Source organism: Watersipora subatra, chromosome 3 (assembly GCF_963576615.1).
Source record: "Watersipora subatra chromosome 3, tzWatSuba1.1, whole genome shotgun sequence".
Classification (NCBI taxonomy): Eukaryota; Metazoa; Bryozoa; class Gymnolaemata; order Cheilostomatida; family Watersiporidae; genus Watersipora; species Watersipora subatra.
In genome coordinates this window covers 66898675-66919702 of record NC_088710.1, presented here as the reverse complement: position 1 = coordinate 66919702, position 21028 = coordinate 66898675, and the positions used below count along the sequence as shown (strand labels likewise).

General features: G+C 36.0%; 1 protein-coding gene across 1 annotated transcript in view; it reads right to left on the bottom strand.

Moving 5' to 3' along the window:
• Window positions 1-546: 546 nt before the first annotated feature.
• Window positions 547-21028, bottom strand: part of LOC137390907 (deleted in lung and esophageal cancer protein 1-like) — a 33204-nt gene continuing 12722 nt past the window's right edge. Inside the window, 17 exon segments of the mRNA XM_068077222.1 lie at window positions 547-554; window positions 685-857; window positions 1735-1887; window positions 2338-2462; window positions 2715-2888; window positions 3192-3284; window positions 8721-8874; window positions 9184-9275; window positions 9378-9494; window positions 9647-9876; window positions 10041-10178; window positions 10445-10515; window positions 14517-14769; window positions 15883-15962; window positions 16183-16383; window positions 19402-19529; window positions 20691-20801. Coding sequence (XP_067933323.1) covers window positions 547-554; window positions 685-857; window positions 1735-1887; window positions 2338-2462; window positions 2715-2888; window positions 3192-3284; window positions 8721-8874; window positions 9184-9275; window positions 9378-9494; window positions 9647-9876; window positions 10041-10178; window positions 10445-10515; window positions 14517-14769; window positions 15883-15962; window positions 16183-16383; window positions 19402-19529; window positions 20691-20801 — 2301 coding nt within the window.

Sequence of the window (21028 nt, the reverse complement as noted above, 5' to 3'; positions counted from 1 at the left end):
AGATTAGATCAGTATTAACTCAGAAATCTGAATGCTGTGTTAAGCAAAGACTAATACAGCACAACATGTATGTGAGGGAGAGAGAGAAAGGGAGAGGCAAAATGGGAGAGGAAGAGGAGTGGGAGAGGAGAAAGTTGTGCTATAGAGAAATGAGATGAGATGGTGAAAGGGAAGAAAAAGGGAAAGAGTGGGCCAGGAGAAAAAATGATAAATGGAATTTTATAAAGAAGGTGCGGAACACCCCTTCTCATTATCATTTGATGTCAGTTTTAGCAATTCCTTCAAATCTATTTATTAGACTTGCTCACAGCATATTACATGTACTTAGCATAGGTAGTGTACGCAGAGTATGTAGTGTACATAATGTACGCAGTGTACATAGCACACGTAGTGTACGCAGTGTATGTAGTGTACAAAAGGTATATTTAATAAGTATAACACTATTTAAGTAGTTTTAACCATCCATAACCACTATAGGCAGAGAAAAAGAATACGAGGTGAAATGAGCATAGGAGCATACCTCGTACACATAGGTGAAAAGGTATGTCACAATACTATAACAAAGAGAGTACAAGTTATACACTAAGCATGAATGTGTCATTAATCTGTTGAAATCTCCATGACAACTGTTATGCTGAGAAAAGGTCTTATTGAGTGCGGTAAGGTCGATCGGTCTGTATATACCAGGGTAGAGATGATGTAGAAGTGATCAGTCAGCTGTTTCTGGATCAATAACTAGGTCAAGTAGGTCACAGTGTTTCTCATCAAATGACCCAAATCCGAAGACAGTGATGGGTATCGGTTCTTCACCCAGAAGACCAGTGATTATAAACTCAGCCTCATGATAGCAGTCTTGCCTGCAGAAGAAAGAATAGGCTAAGGCTTGATAATGAGTAAGAAGGTAGCTAAAAAGTGAGAACACAAGCTACAGAACAAGTGAGCACAGGCTACAGAGCAAGTAAAATGGTTACAAAAGGAGAGATCAGTTGCACGTAGTGTCAACATCAAATGTTTACTGAGTAAGCAAATCTAAATGAATCTGAGAAATCGACTATTAACCAGTTCTAAGAAATGTTATTCTCTGTGTTAATATGATGGGTTGAGGTAAAAGCATTCGTGACAGTTTAATTAATGGGATTCATCTTAATATTGCTTTACGAATAATATTTATTTTAAAATTTTAATCTGAATAAAACATTAAAGAAATAAATATGACACAAATGTGTTGTTTATTATTTTGCCAGCTAGATTATAAGGGCTAATTACTGGCCAGTGAAATATTAAATAAAACAATTTAAAATAAAAGCAATAGCCTCAGATTGCAGAGTTATCGATACTTACATTTTTTGGTTTTTATTATTTGTGTTATATTAAACCAAAAACATCTCACACCACAACAAAAGCCGCTGATTGGCTTGCAGAAAACAAAATTAGCCATGCTGAAATCAGCAAGTCATTCCTGCCCACTGCTGGACACTCTAAAAATAATATTCGGCAGGGACATGAAGAGCAAGCATAACACAAATAGTGAGAGGGAGATGTCAAAGCAGACTATAATAAGCTGTTTTTATTAACGGCTATTCAAATAAGGTACATGCGCCACATAACGCTAAACTATATTTCTACGCCAACAGCTTTCATAAAGCATTTCCCAGTTTCCGTGCAATATCTATTGTGTAATTCCCGTGAGTTGTGTAGGCGAAAAAGGAAATACTCCTTCATCCGCCGACTCACCTGGCAAGGAAGCTGACTGTGATGAGTGTATGGCTTTTGGTGACGTGCGCGATGTGGGCTTGAAGGCTGCCTCTGTCAGGGTTCACTATAAAAGTATCCATTTCGCAGTTGATGCTCGGCTCCTTCCTGTGGCACCTCCAGTAGCTGCATGACCTTCGAGTATGATGAACAGCCGTTAAGAATTGTTGCAATTGTGAAGTAGCTAGGCTGAACTAGAGTTTAGTACATAAATAGACGATGTTGTACATCAGATAGAGAAGAGATGGTATGTAGGAGAAGAGTGAATACTGGGCGAATGATTGGCAAACACCAGCTGTCAGAAGGTGATAAGAGGATGTTAGGATGGAGCGGAGAAAGAGAGAGGCAGGTGATTGCCAGATGACTGACAAATGAAGGAGATACTTGAAATAAACAGGAAAATGTGGTGTAGATATATCAAAAGTATACTTGCCCTGCTACATATAATAAAGAAAAACTTGACAATAAAAGGGTTATTACAAGCATAAATCTATGAATTAAGTCAAAAAACTAGATGCACTGACAACGATGATAATATATTTTTGTCAAGACTACTAAGGAATTGCTAAGCAAAAAATTTCTCACCGAGTTTTGTTCTTCAATAGAAAGGTTTTCTGTTTCCGCTGGCCAATGAGGCATGTACCAAAGTCTATGGAAGTGATACTGGTAGTCAATGATGGGATAACAAGGGAGGCGTGTAGAGGTAACTCCTACAATAGAAACATTGAGCTGAATGGCAGTAGAACTCCACTATACAAGGACAAAAATTCTATTGCCGCCAATGGCTAGTTTGGAAGTCAAGAAATGATGTCAGTAGGTGACAGAATGAACCGCAACAACAAAGAATAATTACTCCCTTATACAAGTTCACACCATATATACGTATCTTACATCAGCAGATAAAATGGGATTCAAGTATTTATAAAAACTACTAAGATGTAGATTCACTTGTCAGAACTCACTTGAACTGCTCCGCTGTTGAAGAGAATTCGGAGGGTGTCGGAGAAGTGCACTTGTTTTTCTTGATCTCTTCTTACTACCACTACTGGTCGCTGTCCAATGACCTCTTCAGATTCTTCCTCATGCTGTTTTACAGCAGTAATTTGATCGAGGCTGATGCAGAAATCGATATAGATCTAAAACACGCATGAGTCTCAAACACTGCGGATATCCATTCTCTGAGCTCAGAAGATACTAACTACTCTGTTGAGATGTTGTAGGTTCAAAGGAGAAAACAACTTCAGAAAACAAAAACTAGCCGCAAAAATGAACATTCCTTGTGGCCAAATAACTTGCAAATAAAGCATGAGGACGCTTCAATTTGATAAGCTGCAGTTTTAGAGAACATTGGCAAGCAGAAATGTGCTGAGACACGTATGTGAAACCTTAGTTTATAAAACCTAGCCTCCACAAGAACACCTTAAAAACTGGTAACCTACCTCAGCGCTTTCACTAGGTTTTAGTGATATGAGGTTATCTTCTCCTGGAGCTGGAATACTCCTAGTAAAAATGAATGGATGGGAAACGTCTATCTGTAGGGAACAAAACATTTCAGTTATAAAAACTTTGTTTACTAGGCATGTGAGCATCACAAAAATTTCAATTCATTGACACAAAGCAGACACATAAACACGATAAGAGGTTTTATTGACCAAACTGAGATAGAAACAAGGTTAAAACTAATTATTAAACCAAGGCACCAGTTGGCTTTTCTAAATTCTCGTAATGAGCTGAGGTGAAAGTTCCATAATCTCTCCAAGAGGAATATTGAATATGTTTTATAGATGTAATACCCCAAGGCACCCAGCCTTACATAACTAAGTTAACATGTACGTGCTGCATATTTACACTCCTAATTTCATTAAAAGATTGTTGTTGCCAATTTTAGCATTGCCATATTTTGGCTTCTTCATCAATGAACAGTGCAGCCAGCGACTGAATATGACAGATATATGCTTTCATGAATCCCAAGAGCACTGATAAAGACTTTTCCAGAAACATAAATTCTCTCGTTAACCCATAGCCAATCAAGTACGAGCTATATGCTACTAGAAATTCCACTGTCATACAGCCCACGACCAAAGAAATATTGGAAAAAAGAAAGGGTACTGATGGTTGAGAAATGCAATATTAGCAGTCAAATGGCACAGTAGTGCAATAGGATAACTGCAATGGTAGCTGTAATGTACTGGGTGTTATTATATACAACAAATAGCAATAATGAAAGGAAAAGATTATAATTATGTTTATATCTCTCCCTCTGCAATAGGAGAAATGCAATATTGGCCAATATTAGAAGTAAAATGCACTGATATTATTAGAATAACCAATATTATTAATAATAGTAATAATATAAAACCAATACACAATTTTGTTTACATTTCAAAACGTCATAGCTAGCAATATCAAGAAGTTGTGATATTTATATAGATTTTTAGAAAATCTGTGCTACGTAGTTATTGTTCTGTAGTCATCCAAACTTATAATTAAATATTGTAATAATCTCATAAGAATCGTTAGAAAAAAATATCATCGTCATTTCCTTTACTTACACTGCATTGGACATAAGTTAGAATACCAAAGTACTCAAAAGTGTCTAAAATGTCAGTTACTTTGAAATCGACAAAAATGAAACGATTTCAGTACTCCTACGTTAATTACAGAAACTTTCGGCAACTCGACAATGCTATAGACTGGTGAAATGTGCACGTTATTTTTTCGTGAAATACGTACGACTTAATCGTTCTATTCTCTGTCGCTCGGCATTTCAATTTCCGGTCTTAACTTTGATAAAAGTAAGGCTTAGCAAGTTTTAATAACGATTTTCGGCCAAATAAATCTGTCTATTCGTGTATAATCCGTTCAGATGGGTAAGTTTTAAAAGACTGTCGACAATTTACAAAGACTTGGTAACATATTTAAATAGGCTTATATGTGTTTTGTATCGTTATTATACTTTAACGACTCTACAAAACGATGGTTAAAATTGTTGATGAGATTTCGAGACAAGGGTTTGCGACATTGTTGATGAATAATTTTTGTTTGCTCCCGCTCGTTTGGTTGTGGGACAATAGCACAGGCATGCTAGGTTACCGTAAAACCGTTGCTCAGTTACCGTAAAACCTGTATTTGAACGTCACCTCTATTTGAGCGCCACTATAGGGGAAGATTTGAAAAATAAAGCGCCACCCTTTAATTGAACGCCACCTTTATTTGACCACCACGTCTATTTGATTGCCACTATTTGACATTTTTAATCTTTACGAACCCATAATAGCATGTGATCAGTAGAAAAGTGTTCACAAAGCCGTACTAGTAAAGTTAAGTACTAATAAATAAGTATTAAATGATAAGTAATAAAGTACTAATGAATAGCCATACATCACTAACAATTAATTCGTTAGTTGTTTCAGTTCGCATCGAAGTCTGTTTTCTAACCCCAAAAAGAACCAAAAACGTTTTTAGCTTTCATCGATGAAAACGTTAAAAACTTCGATTGCAACACCATAGAAATAATTAGTAACTGTATCAGGCTAATAGTAGATCCTTTTTTAACGCAGTCTTATTACTTTAATGTATGTGAAAAAGTTTTCACGCTTACGATGAAATCTGTGCTACTACGGAATTTTGAGGCTAAAATTTGGAAGCTATTTTGATTACACGCGGATTCTCTTTATTTGCGCGAGAAGTGTAAATTGCATCGCATAAAAGTTTTGCACTGCTAAAAAAATTGTTTTGATGCTAATATCAACTACCTCAGCCGTGAAAAAAAAAGTTGAAGTCAGAAGACACTGTAGAAGGTATTGAACAGTCAGAAGAATATGACATGGCTTCAAACGAAGGTGACAATCATAATTCAACTGGCCGAGCAAACAATGCGATAATTTATGTGTTAAAAATGTTAATTTTTGTTTACGATAAAATCTGTGCTACTATGTATTTTGAGGCCAACGTTTTGAGGCTGATTTGATTACGATTTCTATTTATTCGGGTGAGAAGTGTCTATTCAAAATGACATCGCGTAAAAGTTTTACTGTTCTAATAAATTGTTTAGACGTTAATATCGACGAGCTCAGCTGTGCAGAAGATTAGTTGAGGTCAAAAGACACTGAGGAAGGTATTGAACAGCCAGAAGAATATGAAATGGTTCCAAACAGAAGCGATAATCAGATTGCAACTGGCTGAGCAAACGATGCTAATATTTTTGTTTTAAAAATGCTAACATTTGTTTTAAAATGTTAACTTTTGTTTCTGTATGAATTATAATCATGGTTTGTTTGTCACTTGTTTTTAAATATAGATTTGTAGCATTTGATAAATTATTATTTTATAAAACTTATAAACTTGCAGATTTATAACTTATTATTTGATAGCATGATTGCGGCAATTTGAACTCAGCTTACAATGGATCGGTGCTCGCAACTTATGTTCTATTGCACATAAAAAGCCAGTTTTGGCTGCAAACTGTAGCAAACATATTGATGAGTACAATGAGCTTTTATGCACCCTTGTTAAATGTTTATGCAACAGTGTTAAATATATTTATAAAATTAAAATGTCACTTCAAACTTAAAATGACATAAAAACTTGAAAGCTCCAACAAATTGAAGCGCAGGCTACAAGATCATCGCAGGTCAGTTGCAAACAATAGATATTAACTGGTATAGACTTGTATCAGCTTATTCGTGCATATTCGTTTAAAAATCTATGACAAGTTGGAGATAAGTTAGCAAAATTCTTGCATCTAAAAAGGTTAATACTGCATAGCCCGAGGGAGAGTGCAAAATACAGGCAACATTAAATTTGCCTGTGAAAGGATTAAATTTATCTTCTCCACATTCTGACGAGGTGTTTGAAAAATACAACGTCACCCTTTATTTGAACGTCGCGTCTAATTAAGTGCCACTCTAGGAAAAGAGTTGAAAAATAGAGTGCAATGGGGTTCAAATAAAGCTTTTGCGGTATTTCAAATGCTAGATGATAACTTACTGTAATATAACCATCTACTTTGTTTAATAAAATAATACTTACATTGTACATATTTTATCAAATAACACAAAGAAAATATACAAGATTATGTTGGATGATCAGGTGGTAAGACACAGTGATAAGATCAGTATATGTAGACACTTTCTAGAGTTGTGGTGTTTAATGCTAGATAGAGTGTATGTTACTAGAATTATAGAAACAGTCACGTTGTACATTCAAACCATAAATTCTTAAGATAAATGTTACAAGTTTAAAATTGAAGTCTCTCTAACTAGTCACAGAACATTATATATTATATGCTCATTTAACATTTATATACATGTATATTATAATACATGTACATTCGAATTTTATATATATTATATGACCTTTTATATATATTATATATATATTTGGCTTTATATATAGTATATGTACATTTGAAATTTATATATATTATATGTACATTTGACATTTATATATAGTATATGTGCATTTGAAATGTGTATATGTCATAGGTACATTTGAAGTTTACAAACATTATATTATGCTATATGTACATTTGACATATACATGTATATATATATTATATTATGCTATATGTACATTTAACATATATAAATATTATATTATGCTATATCTACATTTGACATCTATAAATATTATATTATGCTATATGTACATTTGACATCTATAAATATTATATTATGCTATATGTACATTTAACATCTATAAATATTATATTATGCTATATGTACATTTGACATCTATAAATATTATATTATGCTATATGTACATTTGACATCTATAAATATTATATTATGCTATATGTACATTTGACATCTATAAATATTATATTATGCTATATGTACATTTGACATCTATAAATATTATATTATGCTATATGTACATTTGACATCTATAAATATTATATTATGCTATATGTACATTTAACATCTATAAATATTATATTATGCTATATCTACATTTGACATCTATAAATATTATATTATGCTATATGTACATTTGACATCTATAAATATTATATTATGCTATATGTACATTTAACATCTATAAATATTATATTATGCTATATGTACATTTGACATCTATAAATATTATATTATGCTATATGTACATTTGACATCTATAAATATTATATTATGCTATATGTACATTTGACATCTATAAATATTATATTATGCTATATCTACATTTGACAAGGACTTGACCGATTTAAATTTTTATCCAAATATAACCTGTACCATAAATAGAGCACTTGAAGTCACAAGTTTAGCTTTTCATTCTGCTGTTATTAAAGCTATACCTACTCTAATCTGTGGATATTGTCAACCAAAGAGTTTGTGCTTTCGATGAATTGAATGTCGCTTGCATTTTAGTCATTACTATTTCGCAAGGAGTTTCATTCCAGCTAGGAACACGAAATCAATAGTTAATAAAAAGATTTCCTCGTAAAACGTGACAAATCACACGCTTTGTAAATAACTTGTTTGGACTCAAAGTGAATGAACAGACAGACAATCAAACTGACAGATTTTCACTCTATACAGCGCAATTACAAAAAGCCAGAGAAAACCATCAGCAATTATTAAACAGATCTTGACAGACAAACAATTTTAACAGAGTGGCCTAGCCTTAGATTAAAGGTTATCTACCCAAGTGGCGGTAATTTAAAAAAATGCAGATTGGTAGTTTGGTGGGTTTTTGATAAAATTGTTAAGTTTTACAAGATCAGAGTGAATTTTATCGAAATTAAAAAATTGATCTACTTCAAGTTTAACAAACAAAAAGAAGAGGGTTGTAATGTTTCTCTAAGTATTTCATAGCTCGAACCGCTATTGCAGCGCGGCAGCAGTGAAACCCTTTAAACTGTTTAGATAGTAGTGGGCAGAGAAACCTTCCCTGTGTCAATCAATGATGTAATAAAAACCAACCGACCAAAACCCTCAGACAACCAGTTGATTGATTACAAAACTGACCTTGAAAGAAAGCAGTGCCTCTGTCAGGTTGGACAGCTTGGTGCCACTATTAATAGAGTAGTACGCCTTAGGCTTGCTCACGCCGTCCCGCATTAAATCACTTGCCACTCCTCTGAATCTCAAACCCTCGTCTTCCATATACTCATTCGTCAATCTACACAATCAATACAGTACAGCAGCCTGACAGGCAAATGGTGGCTCTATCCATATCAGCAGCTGCGCAAGTAATTAGTGTAACACCAGCAAGCATGCCATCCAACTTACAAGATTCATTTGTCAACGCATGCATGAACATTTGGAGTTGTAATCCCCTTTCAACATCATTGTATGCCGCATTGCACAGCAAGACTTGCTTTACAAAAAAACGTAATCAAATAGAATAGTGAATATTCTTAAATAGAAGTTGTTTTTACTATGTTGAGGAGACAACTACACTGACAGTGCACAAGCGTTATGTACATACAGTGCAGGTTCAATGCATCCAGCAAGACTGAGTTTCATTGGCTCCATTCCGTATCCAGCAACTCTGCTGACACTGCCCTCCACAGCCATGTGCTAAAGAGAATATAAAATTTACTGTCATGCAATGACACTCACCAACAGTCTGTGTAGTAACCTGACAACTGCACAAGAATAGTGGTGGTTGCCCTCGCTTACCTTGGGCTCCACGTTCAAGTGGCCGAGTATATATGAACTGCAGTCTTCGCCCATTGGATTACCAGATTCAGGATTAAAAGTTACATTGATGAAACCCTTGTCTCTAGCTGGCACGACCTACAAAAACAGCTGGGGAAATGAAGTCTAGATCGAAAGCAACAGACAGGAATTGTGTAGCTTCTCGAACATTAAAAAGTAAAAAATAATCAATCTTAGAGAAATTATTGTAATGTGGCTGTGCACTCTCTTTTAGTAAATAATAAGCTTACCATCTGCGTCGGATGCACTGTGAATGGTTTCTTAGCCTCATGTCCGTCATGAGCTCGTAGTATAACTTGGATGAGAGGTTCCTCAGAAGTGAGGTCTTTAAGGAGGGAGCTCTGAGTGTCAGGCCTGCTGGAGAGATCTCCAGCTTGAGAAAAGGACTGCAGAGTAAGGGCTGAAGCCGAGTCCGGGGTGTTAGGTATTTGCTCTGTAGGTGGTCTCTCCATAGGCGACGCTATGTAAGAATAAAGGAGACAATAGCGTGCGCTTGGGGAGTATCATTATATCTACTACCAGTGATTCAGTTGTAGAAACAGGGGTGTCATAGCAACTGGTTTTCTCATTCCTACGTAGGATTCTAATAGGTCTAGAGAAAATAAGGGAGAGAAGACGACTTACCATGAGCAGGTGGAGACATCGAAAGGATGTTGCCTTCGAGATCTTTCTTTGGAAACATTTCACCATAGCAGACAATAAAGTCAATGAGTTGAGGATCATCTGGTACAACGTTAAACATCTCCCAGTCAACCCGGGTGTCTGCAGGAAGGCAATAAAATGTCAAATAATAAAGACAGCAATATATGATGCCTAACAGCAGATTATATTAAAAGATACTTATACTGAAATATCAACACATAGATGTAATATATTGGATACTACTAATTCAACCCTTTTTCTTCCAAACAAATATCTCAAAATTGAAAATCCAGAAGACAATGAGGCCAGTTAACTAAGAGAGTTGTCAGCCCTCGCTAGCAGTGCAGGCAGGAGGTAGGTTAGTAGTGAGTCATGCTAGTACGTACCAACGGGTCCATGGTTGTTGATTCTCACTGTCCTTGTTATGGTCTTAGCATTAGAGGCATGAGTGCCAAACCTATAAAGTCCAAATTTTTGCTCAAACAGTCATACATTTGCCTTCAACTCATTAAATATGGCCACTTGATACCAGTCTACATATGCTGCTCTCACATACAATAAACACACATTGTGATAAAGACGTATGATATGTTTTGTCTTGTTCTTTACATAAATATATATATCTATATGAATTTGTGTATTCATTGTGTATGCATTTTTATAAATTTGCATATTTGTCATACAAGATACATGTATATTATACACCTATATGAATGTGCATATGCATTGCGCAAGACATACATGTATATAAATGTACAGCAGGCATTGACTTTGCACAGCAGATATTATACACTTATATAAATTTAAATATATAATGTGCAAGACATATACACATCTGTATGAATGTATATATACCTTATGTACTGTACAAAACATAATACACTTCTGTATAAACATGTGTTGTGGCAGAGCGGTGTGGCCAGAGCCGTATGGACCGGCCCTACCTGCTATTGGATAAGGCTTGGATGCCGATGAGTGAACTCAGACGACTGAGTGAACAAACAAAAATCCGAGCGATAAATAAATAGAAGAGTGGGCGGAGCCTAGCAAAAGACGATTGTATAAAACCAGAAAAACACCATCGTTCTAGCAGAATAGCGCAGGCTCCCTGCATTATTGTCATTTGTTGCACATGCATTTGAATTCGTGTATATGTATATACTAGCTGTGCTACCCGGCGTTGCCTGGGTATTAAAAATCAGCTTATAAACAATGAGAGGAAATGAGAGTTGCCTGCCACTTGCTATTAGCCTGGCACACTGCCAATGATAATTTGAGTAAGCTTACTAATAAGAGCTACCAGCTTCTTGTGACGTTATGCCACCACATTGCGTAGTAACGGAAAGATGTTGCGTATTTGCTCCCTTATACCGACATATATCGCCTAAGAATCTATCAAGCTTATGTGGCTAAATTAGTAAGGCGTCGAACTGGTTAATTGGAAGGTTTGAGATCAAATATACTGCAATACGGATTCATTACTCCAAGATTTTAATAGCTATAGCTGAACACGCGTACACACATATACACAAACAAACTTTGAGAAATGTGTGTATATATATTCTCTGGCGACTGAACACTAGGTGTATTTGTTTATTTATTGCTTGACTGTCTTATGTAGAGTAAAGGAGCAGACAGTTTCTTTTACGCTTGTATATATGTTGTACCAGACATATTATACAGATATATAAATATAAATGTGTATATAAGTTTTACCGAAAAAATCATACATCTGTATAAATGAGTTATGCAAAACATGCAATGCATTTACAAGATTGTTTATACAAGATCTTACAAGTAAAATCATAATTATACAGCTGCATAAGTCTATCTGCATGAGCATTGCAGAAGATATATGTTAGGCCTATATAAATGTACATTAGTATTGCTGTTCCATGGATCATACAAAAAGGTCCACAAAAGAGAAGGTGAACATTGAAGGAAAGCGGTAAAGCATCTGATATTTACCATGCATTCCCAACTTGTCTACAAAGAGCGACTGCAAAGCCTCAACAGACAGATAAATAGTACCAATCAATAATGGGATGGTGATGAAGACAGTTGACAGCATGCAAATGGTGACAACGAGAAGAATGAAAACAAAGAAAAGGGTAAAACGCGCTGTTTTCTATGCACCTTTAATCGTGTCTGGGTGGTTGAGCCCTAAAGTTAATGTGATATGGCATAGTAAAAAGGGAGTATACTGAAAAAACGTAACAACCTTTAGTACAAGCCTGTCAGAACAAGCAACCAGAGTCTGGCTACAACAAAACAAGCTATCAGAGTCTGGCTACCACGGAACAAGCTATTAGAGTCTGGCTACTACAGAACAAGCTATCAGAGTCTGGCTACCACAGAACAAACAACCAGAGTCTGGCTACCACAGAACAAGCTATCAAAATCTGGCTACCACAGAACAAGCTATCAGAGTCTGGCTACCACAGAACAAGCTATCAGAGTCTGGCTACCACAGAACAAGCTATTGGAGTCTGACTACCACAGAACAAGCTATCAGAATCTGGCTACCACAGAACAAGCTATCAGAGTCTGGCTATCACAGAACAAGCTATTAGAGTCTGACTACCACAGAACAAGCTATCAGAATCTGGCTACCACAGAACAAGCTATCAGAATCTGGTTACCACAGAACAAGCTATCAGAATCTGGCTACCACAGAACAAGCTATCAGAATCTGGCTACCACAGAACAAGCTATCAGAGTCTGGCTGCCACAGAACAAGCTATTAGAGTCTGGCTACCATTGAACAAGCTATCAGAGTCTGGCTACCACAGAGCAAGCAACCAGAGTCTGGTTACCACAGAACAAGCTATCAGAGTCTGGCTACCACAGAACAAGCTATTAGTCTGGCTACCACAGAACAAGCTATCAGAATCTGGTTACCACAGAACAAGCTATCAGAATCTGGCTACCACAAAACAAGCTATCAGAATCTGGCTACCACAGAACAAGCTATCAGAGTCTGGCTACCACAGAACAAGCTATCAGAATCTGGCTACCACAGAACAAGCTATTAGAGTCTGGCTACCATTGAACAAGCTATCAGAGTCTGGCTACCACAGAACAAGCTATCAGAGTCTGGCTACCACAGAACAAGCTATTAGTCTGGCTACCACAGAACAAGCTATCAGAGTCTGGCTACCACAGAACAAGCTATCAGAGTCTGGCTACCACAGAACAAGCAACCAGAGTCTGGCTACCACAGAACAAACTATCATTGATATATCGCCTGTCATACATAAATCTAAATAAATAAATAAAAATTAACATCACAATCTTCTACCATCATTGTCTTAAGGTTTGCCACAAATACATATGCATATCCTACTAACGGTGTAGATGGACATCAATAATGCTTAACACCAACTTAGCCACCAGCATTGCTTGACAATAACATATTTTGACATGACCATGGCTTTACATTTCATTCTCAAAACTGGGCAACAGAACAGTTTATTCTCTACATAAGCTGACTTTCTGTTGGGCTGTGCATCAGCAAGACACAGACGTAACTCTGTAATGTTGAGATAGGGTTCAGAACAACACCTATAAAAATGTCCATCTATTACGACACTGAACCAAAGAGCAAACGACAGAGCAAAACACAGAGCAAACCAGCAACAAAAAGACTATATCCTTCACTCAGCAGTAGATATGAAAAAAGTGCGATAGAAAGAGAAGAGACACACTGAACGGCAGACGACAAAAGACTTACGACAGTTTAGAGCAAACTTGTGAAGCGCATAGATGATTAGGGACGACTCTAAAGTATAACATTGATAGATTTGGTATTTACAAATTATCAGTCTTCATCCTCTTCGACATGCCTACTTTACTTTCCACTTAATTTAAAATTACAGCGAAATACAATATACTTCATTAATTAATTAGAGACAAAAATTTTACACTGGTAGATTATTACATCCTTTGTTAACCACTTCCTGGAAGCATTTTCTTGGTGTTACAATTTAAGCAGTTATTTGAAAATACATTACTGAATTTGGGATGAAACAAATTAGCTTTCAGGGAATCACTAAAGTAACCATATAACTCTGACCTATTTAGTCCTTAGCAGCCAAGTAACCATATAACTCTGACCTATTTAGTCCTTAGCAGCCAACTTATGAATGCTAACATGCTACTTCTACAAAGATAACTCCGACATGACGAGCACTTACAAAGACAAATTTATGTTAATTCTCAGTGTTTGCAGAATTGAACAAGAAATTCTTCAAAAAATGACTGTGTTATAATGATTTCTTTAACACAAAGTCTTTTTATCTAAAGCATGAAAGTTTCTCTTAAACAACTCTGCTAACTGCAACGAAGTTCTCTACTAACTGCAACAAGGTTCTCCCCTAACTGCAACAAGGTTCCCTACTAACTAAAACAAGGTTTGAGGTTGTGAAGGCAGCGCTGACTCTTGCTGCCATATCCTACCTGAGTGTTGGGTCTTTGGTGACAGCTGCCATATGAAACTGTAGAGGAATTCCAGTGACATTAACTTTTACTGGAATCTCGTGACTGCCATAATCTGTAACTTCACATGTGAGGACATCTTCATACGACCCCCACATATCAGTATAAACAGCGAGTTCCACAGCCAACTCCTCATACGGTGCAAGTTTGCCAGCAGATGGGCTGGGTACTATAGCTAGACCTTTATTTGTCTTTAGCAACTGCTGCTGCAGCTCTGAAACACAATTCAGACTCAGAAATGACATCAGAAATCTATTAAACTTTGAGAGCGTCTGCAGAATCATGCAAAATGGCCAACTAGTTTCCACATCAGCTCTCTCACATAGTCCGGTGACTAGCAAACGTAGAGTCATCAACTGATATCTCTCAAATATTTAGTAGTGATCGTGTTAATTGTGACTTGCGTTCATTTGATTCGTAAATCTAGTTCATCGCCACTCATTTGAAAATCGACTAGCAAAAAATACTGTCTTTAACAAGCAATAATGAACAAACATTCTCTGACAAGCTCACAGTCCCAAACATGCTCTGGCAAAAATTAACTAGCAATCATTTGTCAGTAAACAACCCCAAGCAGATAATCTCTGGTATGCAGTTACTAGAAAAGATTGTCTGGCAAACCCCGCTTAGCAAATGAACTCTAGCGGTCAGTCGCTACCAAATAATCTAGGAAAGTACAGCAAGCAAATGACCTCTAGCAAGCAATCCTTACCATATAGTAGTTCACAAATCTTGATTAACTCAAATAGTTGTTGGATATTTTTTTATTTAACTAAATTAACTAACCACTAATCAGGGCCCAGCGACACGACTAGTTATGCTACTGCTCATGAAGGGTCCTCATTGCACCTTCTTTTTTTCTATTTTTTACTGTTATGTACTTTTTTCAATGAAATAAAACAAACAGATGGTGATTAGCCAATAGTAACTAACAAAAAAAGGGTAATTAGCCAATAGTAACTAACAAACAAATGGTGATTAGCCAATAGTAACTAACAAACGTTAATTAGCCAATAGTAACTAACAAACAAAGGGTAATTAGCCAATAGTAACTAACTAACAAACGGTAATTCGCCAATAGTAACTAACAAACAAAGGGTGATTAGTCAATAGTAACTAACAAACAAACGTTAATTAGCCAGTAGTAACTAACAAACAAACGGTAATTCGCCAATAGTAACTAACAAACAGTGATCGGCCAATTATAGCAACTAACAAGCGACTGATCCTTACCACCTCTGCTTTGCTCACTACTTAACAGCCAACATACTGGTGTGGAACTCCAGTTATGACAGCAACTGCAAACTCCATGATTCAACAAACTTACCTATGAACGCTCTCTCTTGACTCTTACTGTTAGGATCAGCAATATTTGGGGTGCTCTGTAGTATGCCCTTCTTCAGCTCCCTGATACAGAAGATGCCAAAGGCTTAGCATCTCGCATCACATTTTGCATCACTTAATGCATGCACTATTATTACATGCAAGTAATTCTTCATTGAGGCATTTAAAAAAATTCTGGAATGAGCGGAGACCAAATTAAACTCATAGAACATTCTATGACAATTCTGACAAATCTTTTCAAAGCACTCACAGTAGCGATAAGTATCTCAAGATACCTACTTACCGTCTAGACCTGGGATCTCGGGATATGTGCTTGTTAGATGGCGGGGTAGGTGGCCGCGATGCGAAATTCTTCAACGATATTGAAAAGTGAGTAGGAATAGGAGTCTTATTTCTGATATAAAGGTACTTCTTAGCCGTCGACTTGACACTGACAGAACCAAAGTCAAGGAGAGACGAATCCACCTTCAGCTCATCAAAGTTCCTAGCAGCAACAGAAGTTAATGTGAGACAGATAGTAACAGCAATGCTATATCGATCAATCCAGTGCTTCGATGGATCTCGGTCAAAAATCTACAATGAGTCAATCGACCATTCTATGGCTCACTGACTCAGTTCTATCTACCACTGCCTCATCGGAACTTGCTGTGATTTCAGAGTCGAGTTCTGCTGATCTATGACAAACTCTTATTGATAGGAGGAACAAAATACATTGCACTAGAAATATTTAAGAAACTAATACTGCTAAGATCAGTTTCCTCTCGTAAAATGAGCTGAGCTCTGCGGCACCTCCTTTGGCACTAAACTGTCATACTTATTGTCCATTGGATAGATTTCGACCTTGTATAGAGAAAAATTGGTATATGCAAATTCGGTGAGCTAGTTGGAATCATACGATTGAGTATTCGACACCCTATCACCATATCTAGCTGATGCCTTTTTGGGTATCACCATATTACGCAACTACTCTTTGGTATTGTGAGGCCAGATTCTCAGGCATCTCTCAAGATATCAAATGAAGCGCTTAATGAGGTATGAAGGTTATAAAACGTTCTCAGCTCGATTGGTTTAAGGTCTTTCACAAGGAATACGAGTGTCACACCTCATGAAGCTGCTGAGACCAATAACAATCAATAAAAGCAATCATGAGTTCAAAATAAATTTCCTTTATATCTTCACCAAGAAAGTGTCACTCAAGCCTTTCTTGACAATGCCAATGATTATCAATGACAACGCAATCACATAGAAAATGAAAAGCTAGTTAAACTAAAAATAAACAGTTAAATTCACCGCCTTTTGATCAAAAGATCTTAAGCGGGCAATTTATAAGAGCCGCTATTCATTAGCAACACATAATATAGTTGTGAAGCCCCCGCGAGAAATAAAAGAATCAAGCTTAAATGCTTGTTACTCGTACACCATGTAATGCCTCAGGTTTGAGTTAAACCGGTCAACAAGTGGTTTGAGCCCTAAAAACATACCATGCAGTGGTGGGTCTAAAGCTAGCCAAGAATTACATATGCTGTCATAAGCTGTCCTTCAAAGCGAGAAATGAAACTATATAAATTAACTAGTTGAATGCCTGGTGTTGCATGGGTAATAAAAAGGTTTTTGCATAAAAAATTTATTTTTAGTCAACATAAACAACATATACAGACGGTTCCCTACTTACGAACATTCGAGTTACGAACAACCCGTACATACGAACAGGTCTGCGCGTATGTCCGCCGCTAATACCGACGGTATTACCGACGTATTAGCGGCGGAAATAGGCACTACTCAGAAGCCCAATCCAGCATCCACCTTTCTCTGCCCAGTTCGTTGCAGCGCATAAGTGCGTGAACGTATCTCCAGTGCGCAAAGAACTTTTTTATTTTTACTGTACGTAATGTAAAGGAATTTGCCGGCCTTTACTTTATTGGTTACCCTACTAATATAGCACTGAAGCAACTTACGAACAAATTCACCTTACGAACAATCGTTCGGAACGTAACTCGTTCGTAGGTTGGGAACCGTCTGTACCCATCTACAATGTAACTTTTAAATGAAGGTGCTAGTTTATTCCTGTGTGTGTCTGATTAATGCATAATTCAAATATTTGAAAGCTTGAAGAATAGCTTAAACAGACAGTTGAAAAACCTTTCTTACTTCTTATGCTACACGGTTGTTCAAGATTTAAAACAGCTTTTAAACAGTGTCAGGAAATGTAGTTGACATTGGCTAAGTTTCTTTATATATATATATATATACACGTATATATATATATATATACACGTATATATATATATATAAAGATATATATATATAAAGATATATATATATATATGCTGATGAAGAAGAAGGTTGCAGTTCACTAAAAGAGAGTGCTCAATATTAAAATAGAGCATTTATATAGAATATATTAAGAACTGAAAACTTTTAAAACATTTTACTAGTTAAAGTTTCATGGTTGTTACTATTCATCAGGTAAAATTAAAAATTTTTAATTTTACTTGATGAATGGTAACAACCATGAAACTTTAAGTAGTAAAATGTTTTAAAAGTTTTCAGTTCTTAATATATTCTATATATATATATATATATATATATATATATATATATATATATATATATATATATATATATATATATATATATATATATATATATATAACCCATTTGTATTTTGGAAATACAGTACAGTGTATGTCTGGGGTACCTACCATAAATTCTTGCTAGACTGAGAACATTTCAGACATGAACGCGAATGGCCAAGCTACACACACTGACGAAATGCATCGCTGACGCGTAGATGTTTACTGTAGGTACACACACCCTTGCTACTTAACTATGAGTTGTGTTGACATATAGATTGTTTAATGAGCCTTGGCCCCGATCGTGTGAAGGTCACGACATCCTTGCTAAATTTTCCAGTAATGTTATGAAAGTATAATCAGGCTATTCATATTGTACCACGGATCATCACTAATTTGGGATAGCAACAGCTTTGTACAACTATTTGTATTGCTCAATTTTGCCTAAAGAACTGCACAAAAATAATAATTGATATATATTATCTGACATATATTATATATTATATTATATATTATACTAAATAAAAAAGGATTTTAACGGATTTTATTACCAAAACAATTATTCTCTTTGTTTTATTTTCTCATGAAAAGTTTCAATTGATACTAGTATACAAATAAAAATATCTTTAATTACATGCAAATAGTTGCTTGTGTGATGCCCAGTTGTCATCATCATCAAACCAATCTCTGAAGCAACTCGCTTGACTGGTAATGTGTAAAATTTAATCCAGATCATTATAATCAAATAGTTTAGTTAATCACAGACACGGCGGTTTTACCATTATTGACGGAGTCCAATATGTTCGTTTCGAAATGACGAATTGACGATGTGTTGCCAACGCATTTACAATGCGTTGTCAACACAAAATGCACATTTTGTCAAAGTTTGTAGCCAGACTTTTAAATATACACCAGTGCTAAGTACTTACGGAAGACTAGGTGAGTCTTGTATAGCATAAGCAATCTGTAGACCATCAACTTGAGCAGTGATAGAGAGGAGCAGAGGCTCATCTATACCAGAGACATGGCATGGAAGCAGCAGGTCTGTTATCTCCCCCTAAAAGTCAATCAAAATGTGTTGTGTTTAATGACATATAATGGCAAGTACCTGTCAATAATGCTAATGCTTGATAATTCAATAATGTCAAGCAAATGCTAATAACATGGCCATATAATGACACCCAGAAACAGGTTGGCACCGACTGTTCGCACAATATACTGACAGTACATGAGTGTCAGAAATAGTGTACTCTGCTGAATGATATCAGCAGGTAATTAGAAATAGTTCCTTGATGGAAGGTGTCAGTAGTATAGTAATTTCGAGGCATGCCGACACACTGTGGTAGGTGAGCATCACATGTAAAGCAATGAGTGGCAGTACTAATCAATTACAAAACGACTCTAGAGGCTTGCAGATATCTATGTTAACGGTTACATACTTCCTGCTTTTTTACACGAATAAAAAGCAGGAAGTATGCCTGTTTGCTCAATTAGATACACCTTTGGTAATAACAACAATACAGAAAACACCTTTGGTAATAACATCAATACAGCAGACACCTTTGGTAATAACATCAATACAGAAAACACCTTTGGTAATAACATCAATACAGCAGACACCTTAGGTAATAACATCAATACAGCAGACACCTTTGGTAATAATGTCAATACAGCAGCAACCTGTGGTAACAATTTCAATACAGCAGAAACCTTTGGTAATAATGTCAATACAGCAGACACCTTTGGTGATAACATCAACACAGCATATGAATTTGGAATTATATCAGACACTTTTGGTAATACTGCCAATACAGCAGACACCTTTGGTAATAAATCAATACAGCAGACACCTTAGGTGATAATGTCAGTGCAGCAAACACCTATGGTATTATTCAAGCGGTGTAGTTTGTGTAATGCACAAACCACACCTTTCATGGTTTGTGTAACTGCTATAAGGCTTTCAAAGTTTAAAAATGTGTAAGCAGCCAATCTTTTTTATCGGCAGCCTTAGACATTTATTAATGGACCAAGTTCTTATGTATGTTGCTAATTCTTAAACTGTTTAAGTTGTGCAAAATGTTTACATAATTAAAAAAGCTATCACAAATAGACTGGTAAGATAGTTATTATAAATATAAAAATGCAACCAAACACATAAAAAAGACAAAGTAAAGCAACGTTGAACAATGACTAAAGAGTAAAAGGAGTAAAATATCACCATTTTAAGAGAAGTTATCTCAACGTCAACTTCAATGGTCTCCCTAGGACCAAGTTCCTGCTCATCTTGGTTCACCTGAACATGGCAGCAGTCAGCATCTTTTCCTAGCGCCTGTCAATGTATGCACGTACTGTAGAACCTCCTAGTGTCTGTTTACTGAACTCTCATTGCATCTCAATTCCTTCTAGCTATAACTCCAGCATTATTAGACCTTACGAATCCCAACTCATTAATGCTGTCAGGTCAATTGGCACTCAGGATACAGGATTTATACAATTTTAGACTATATGAACCAATTAAATGATCAATGGATATCCCCTCAATTTGGTAGCTATATT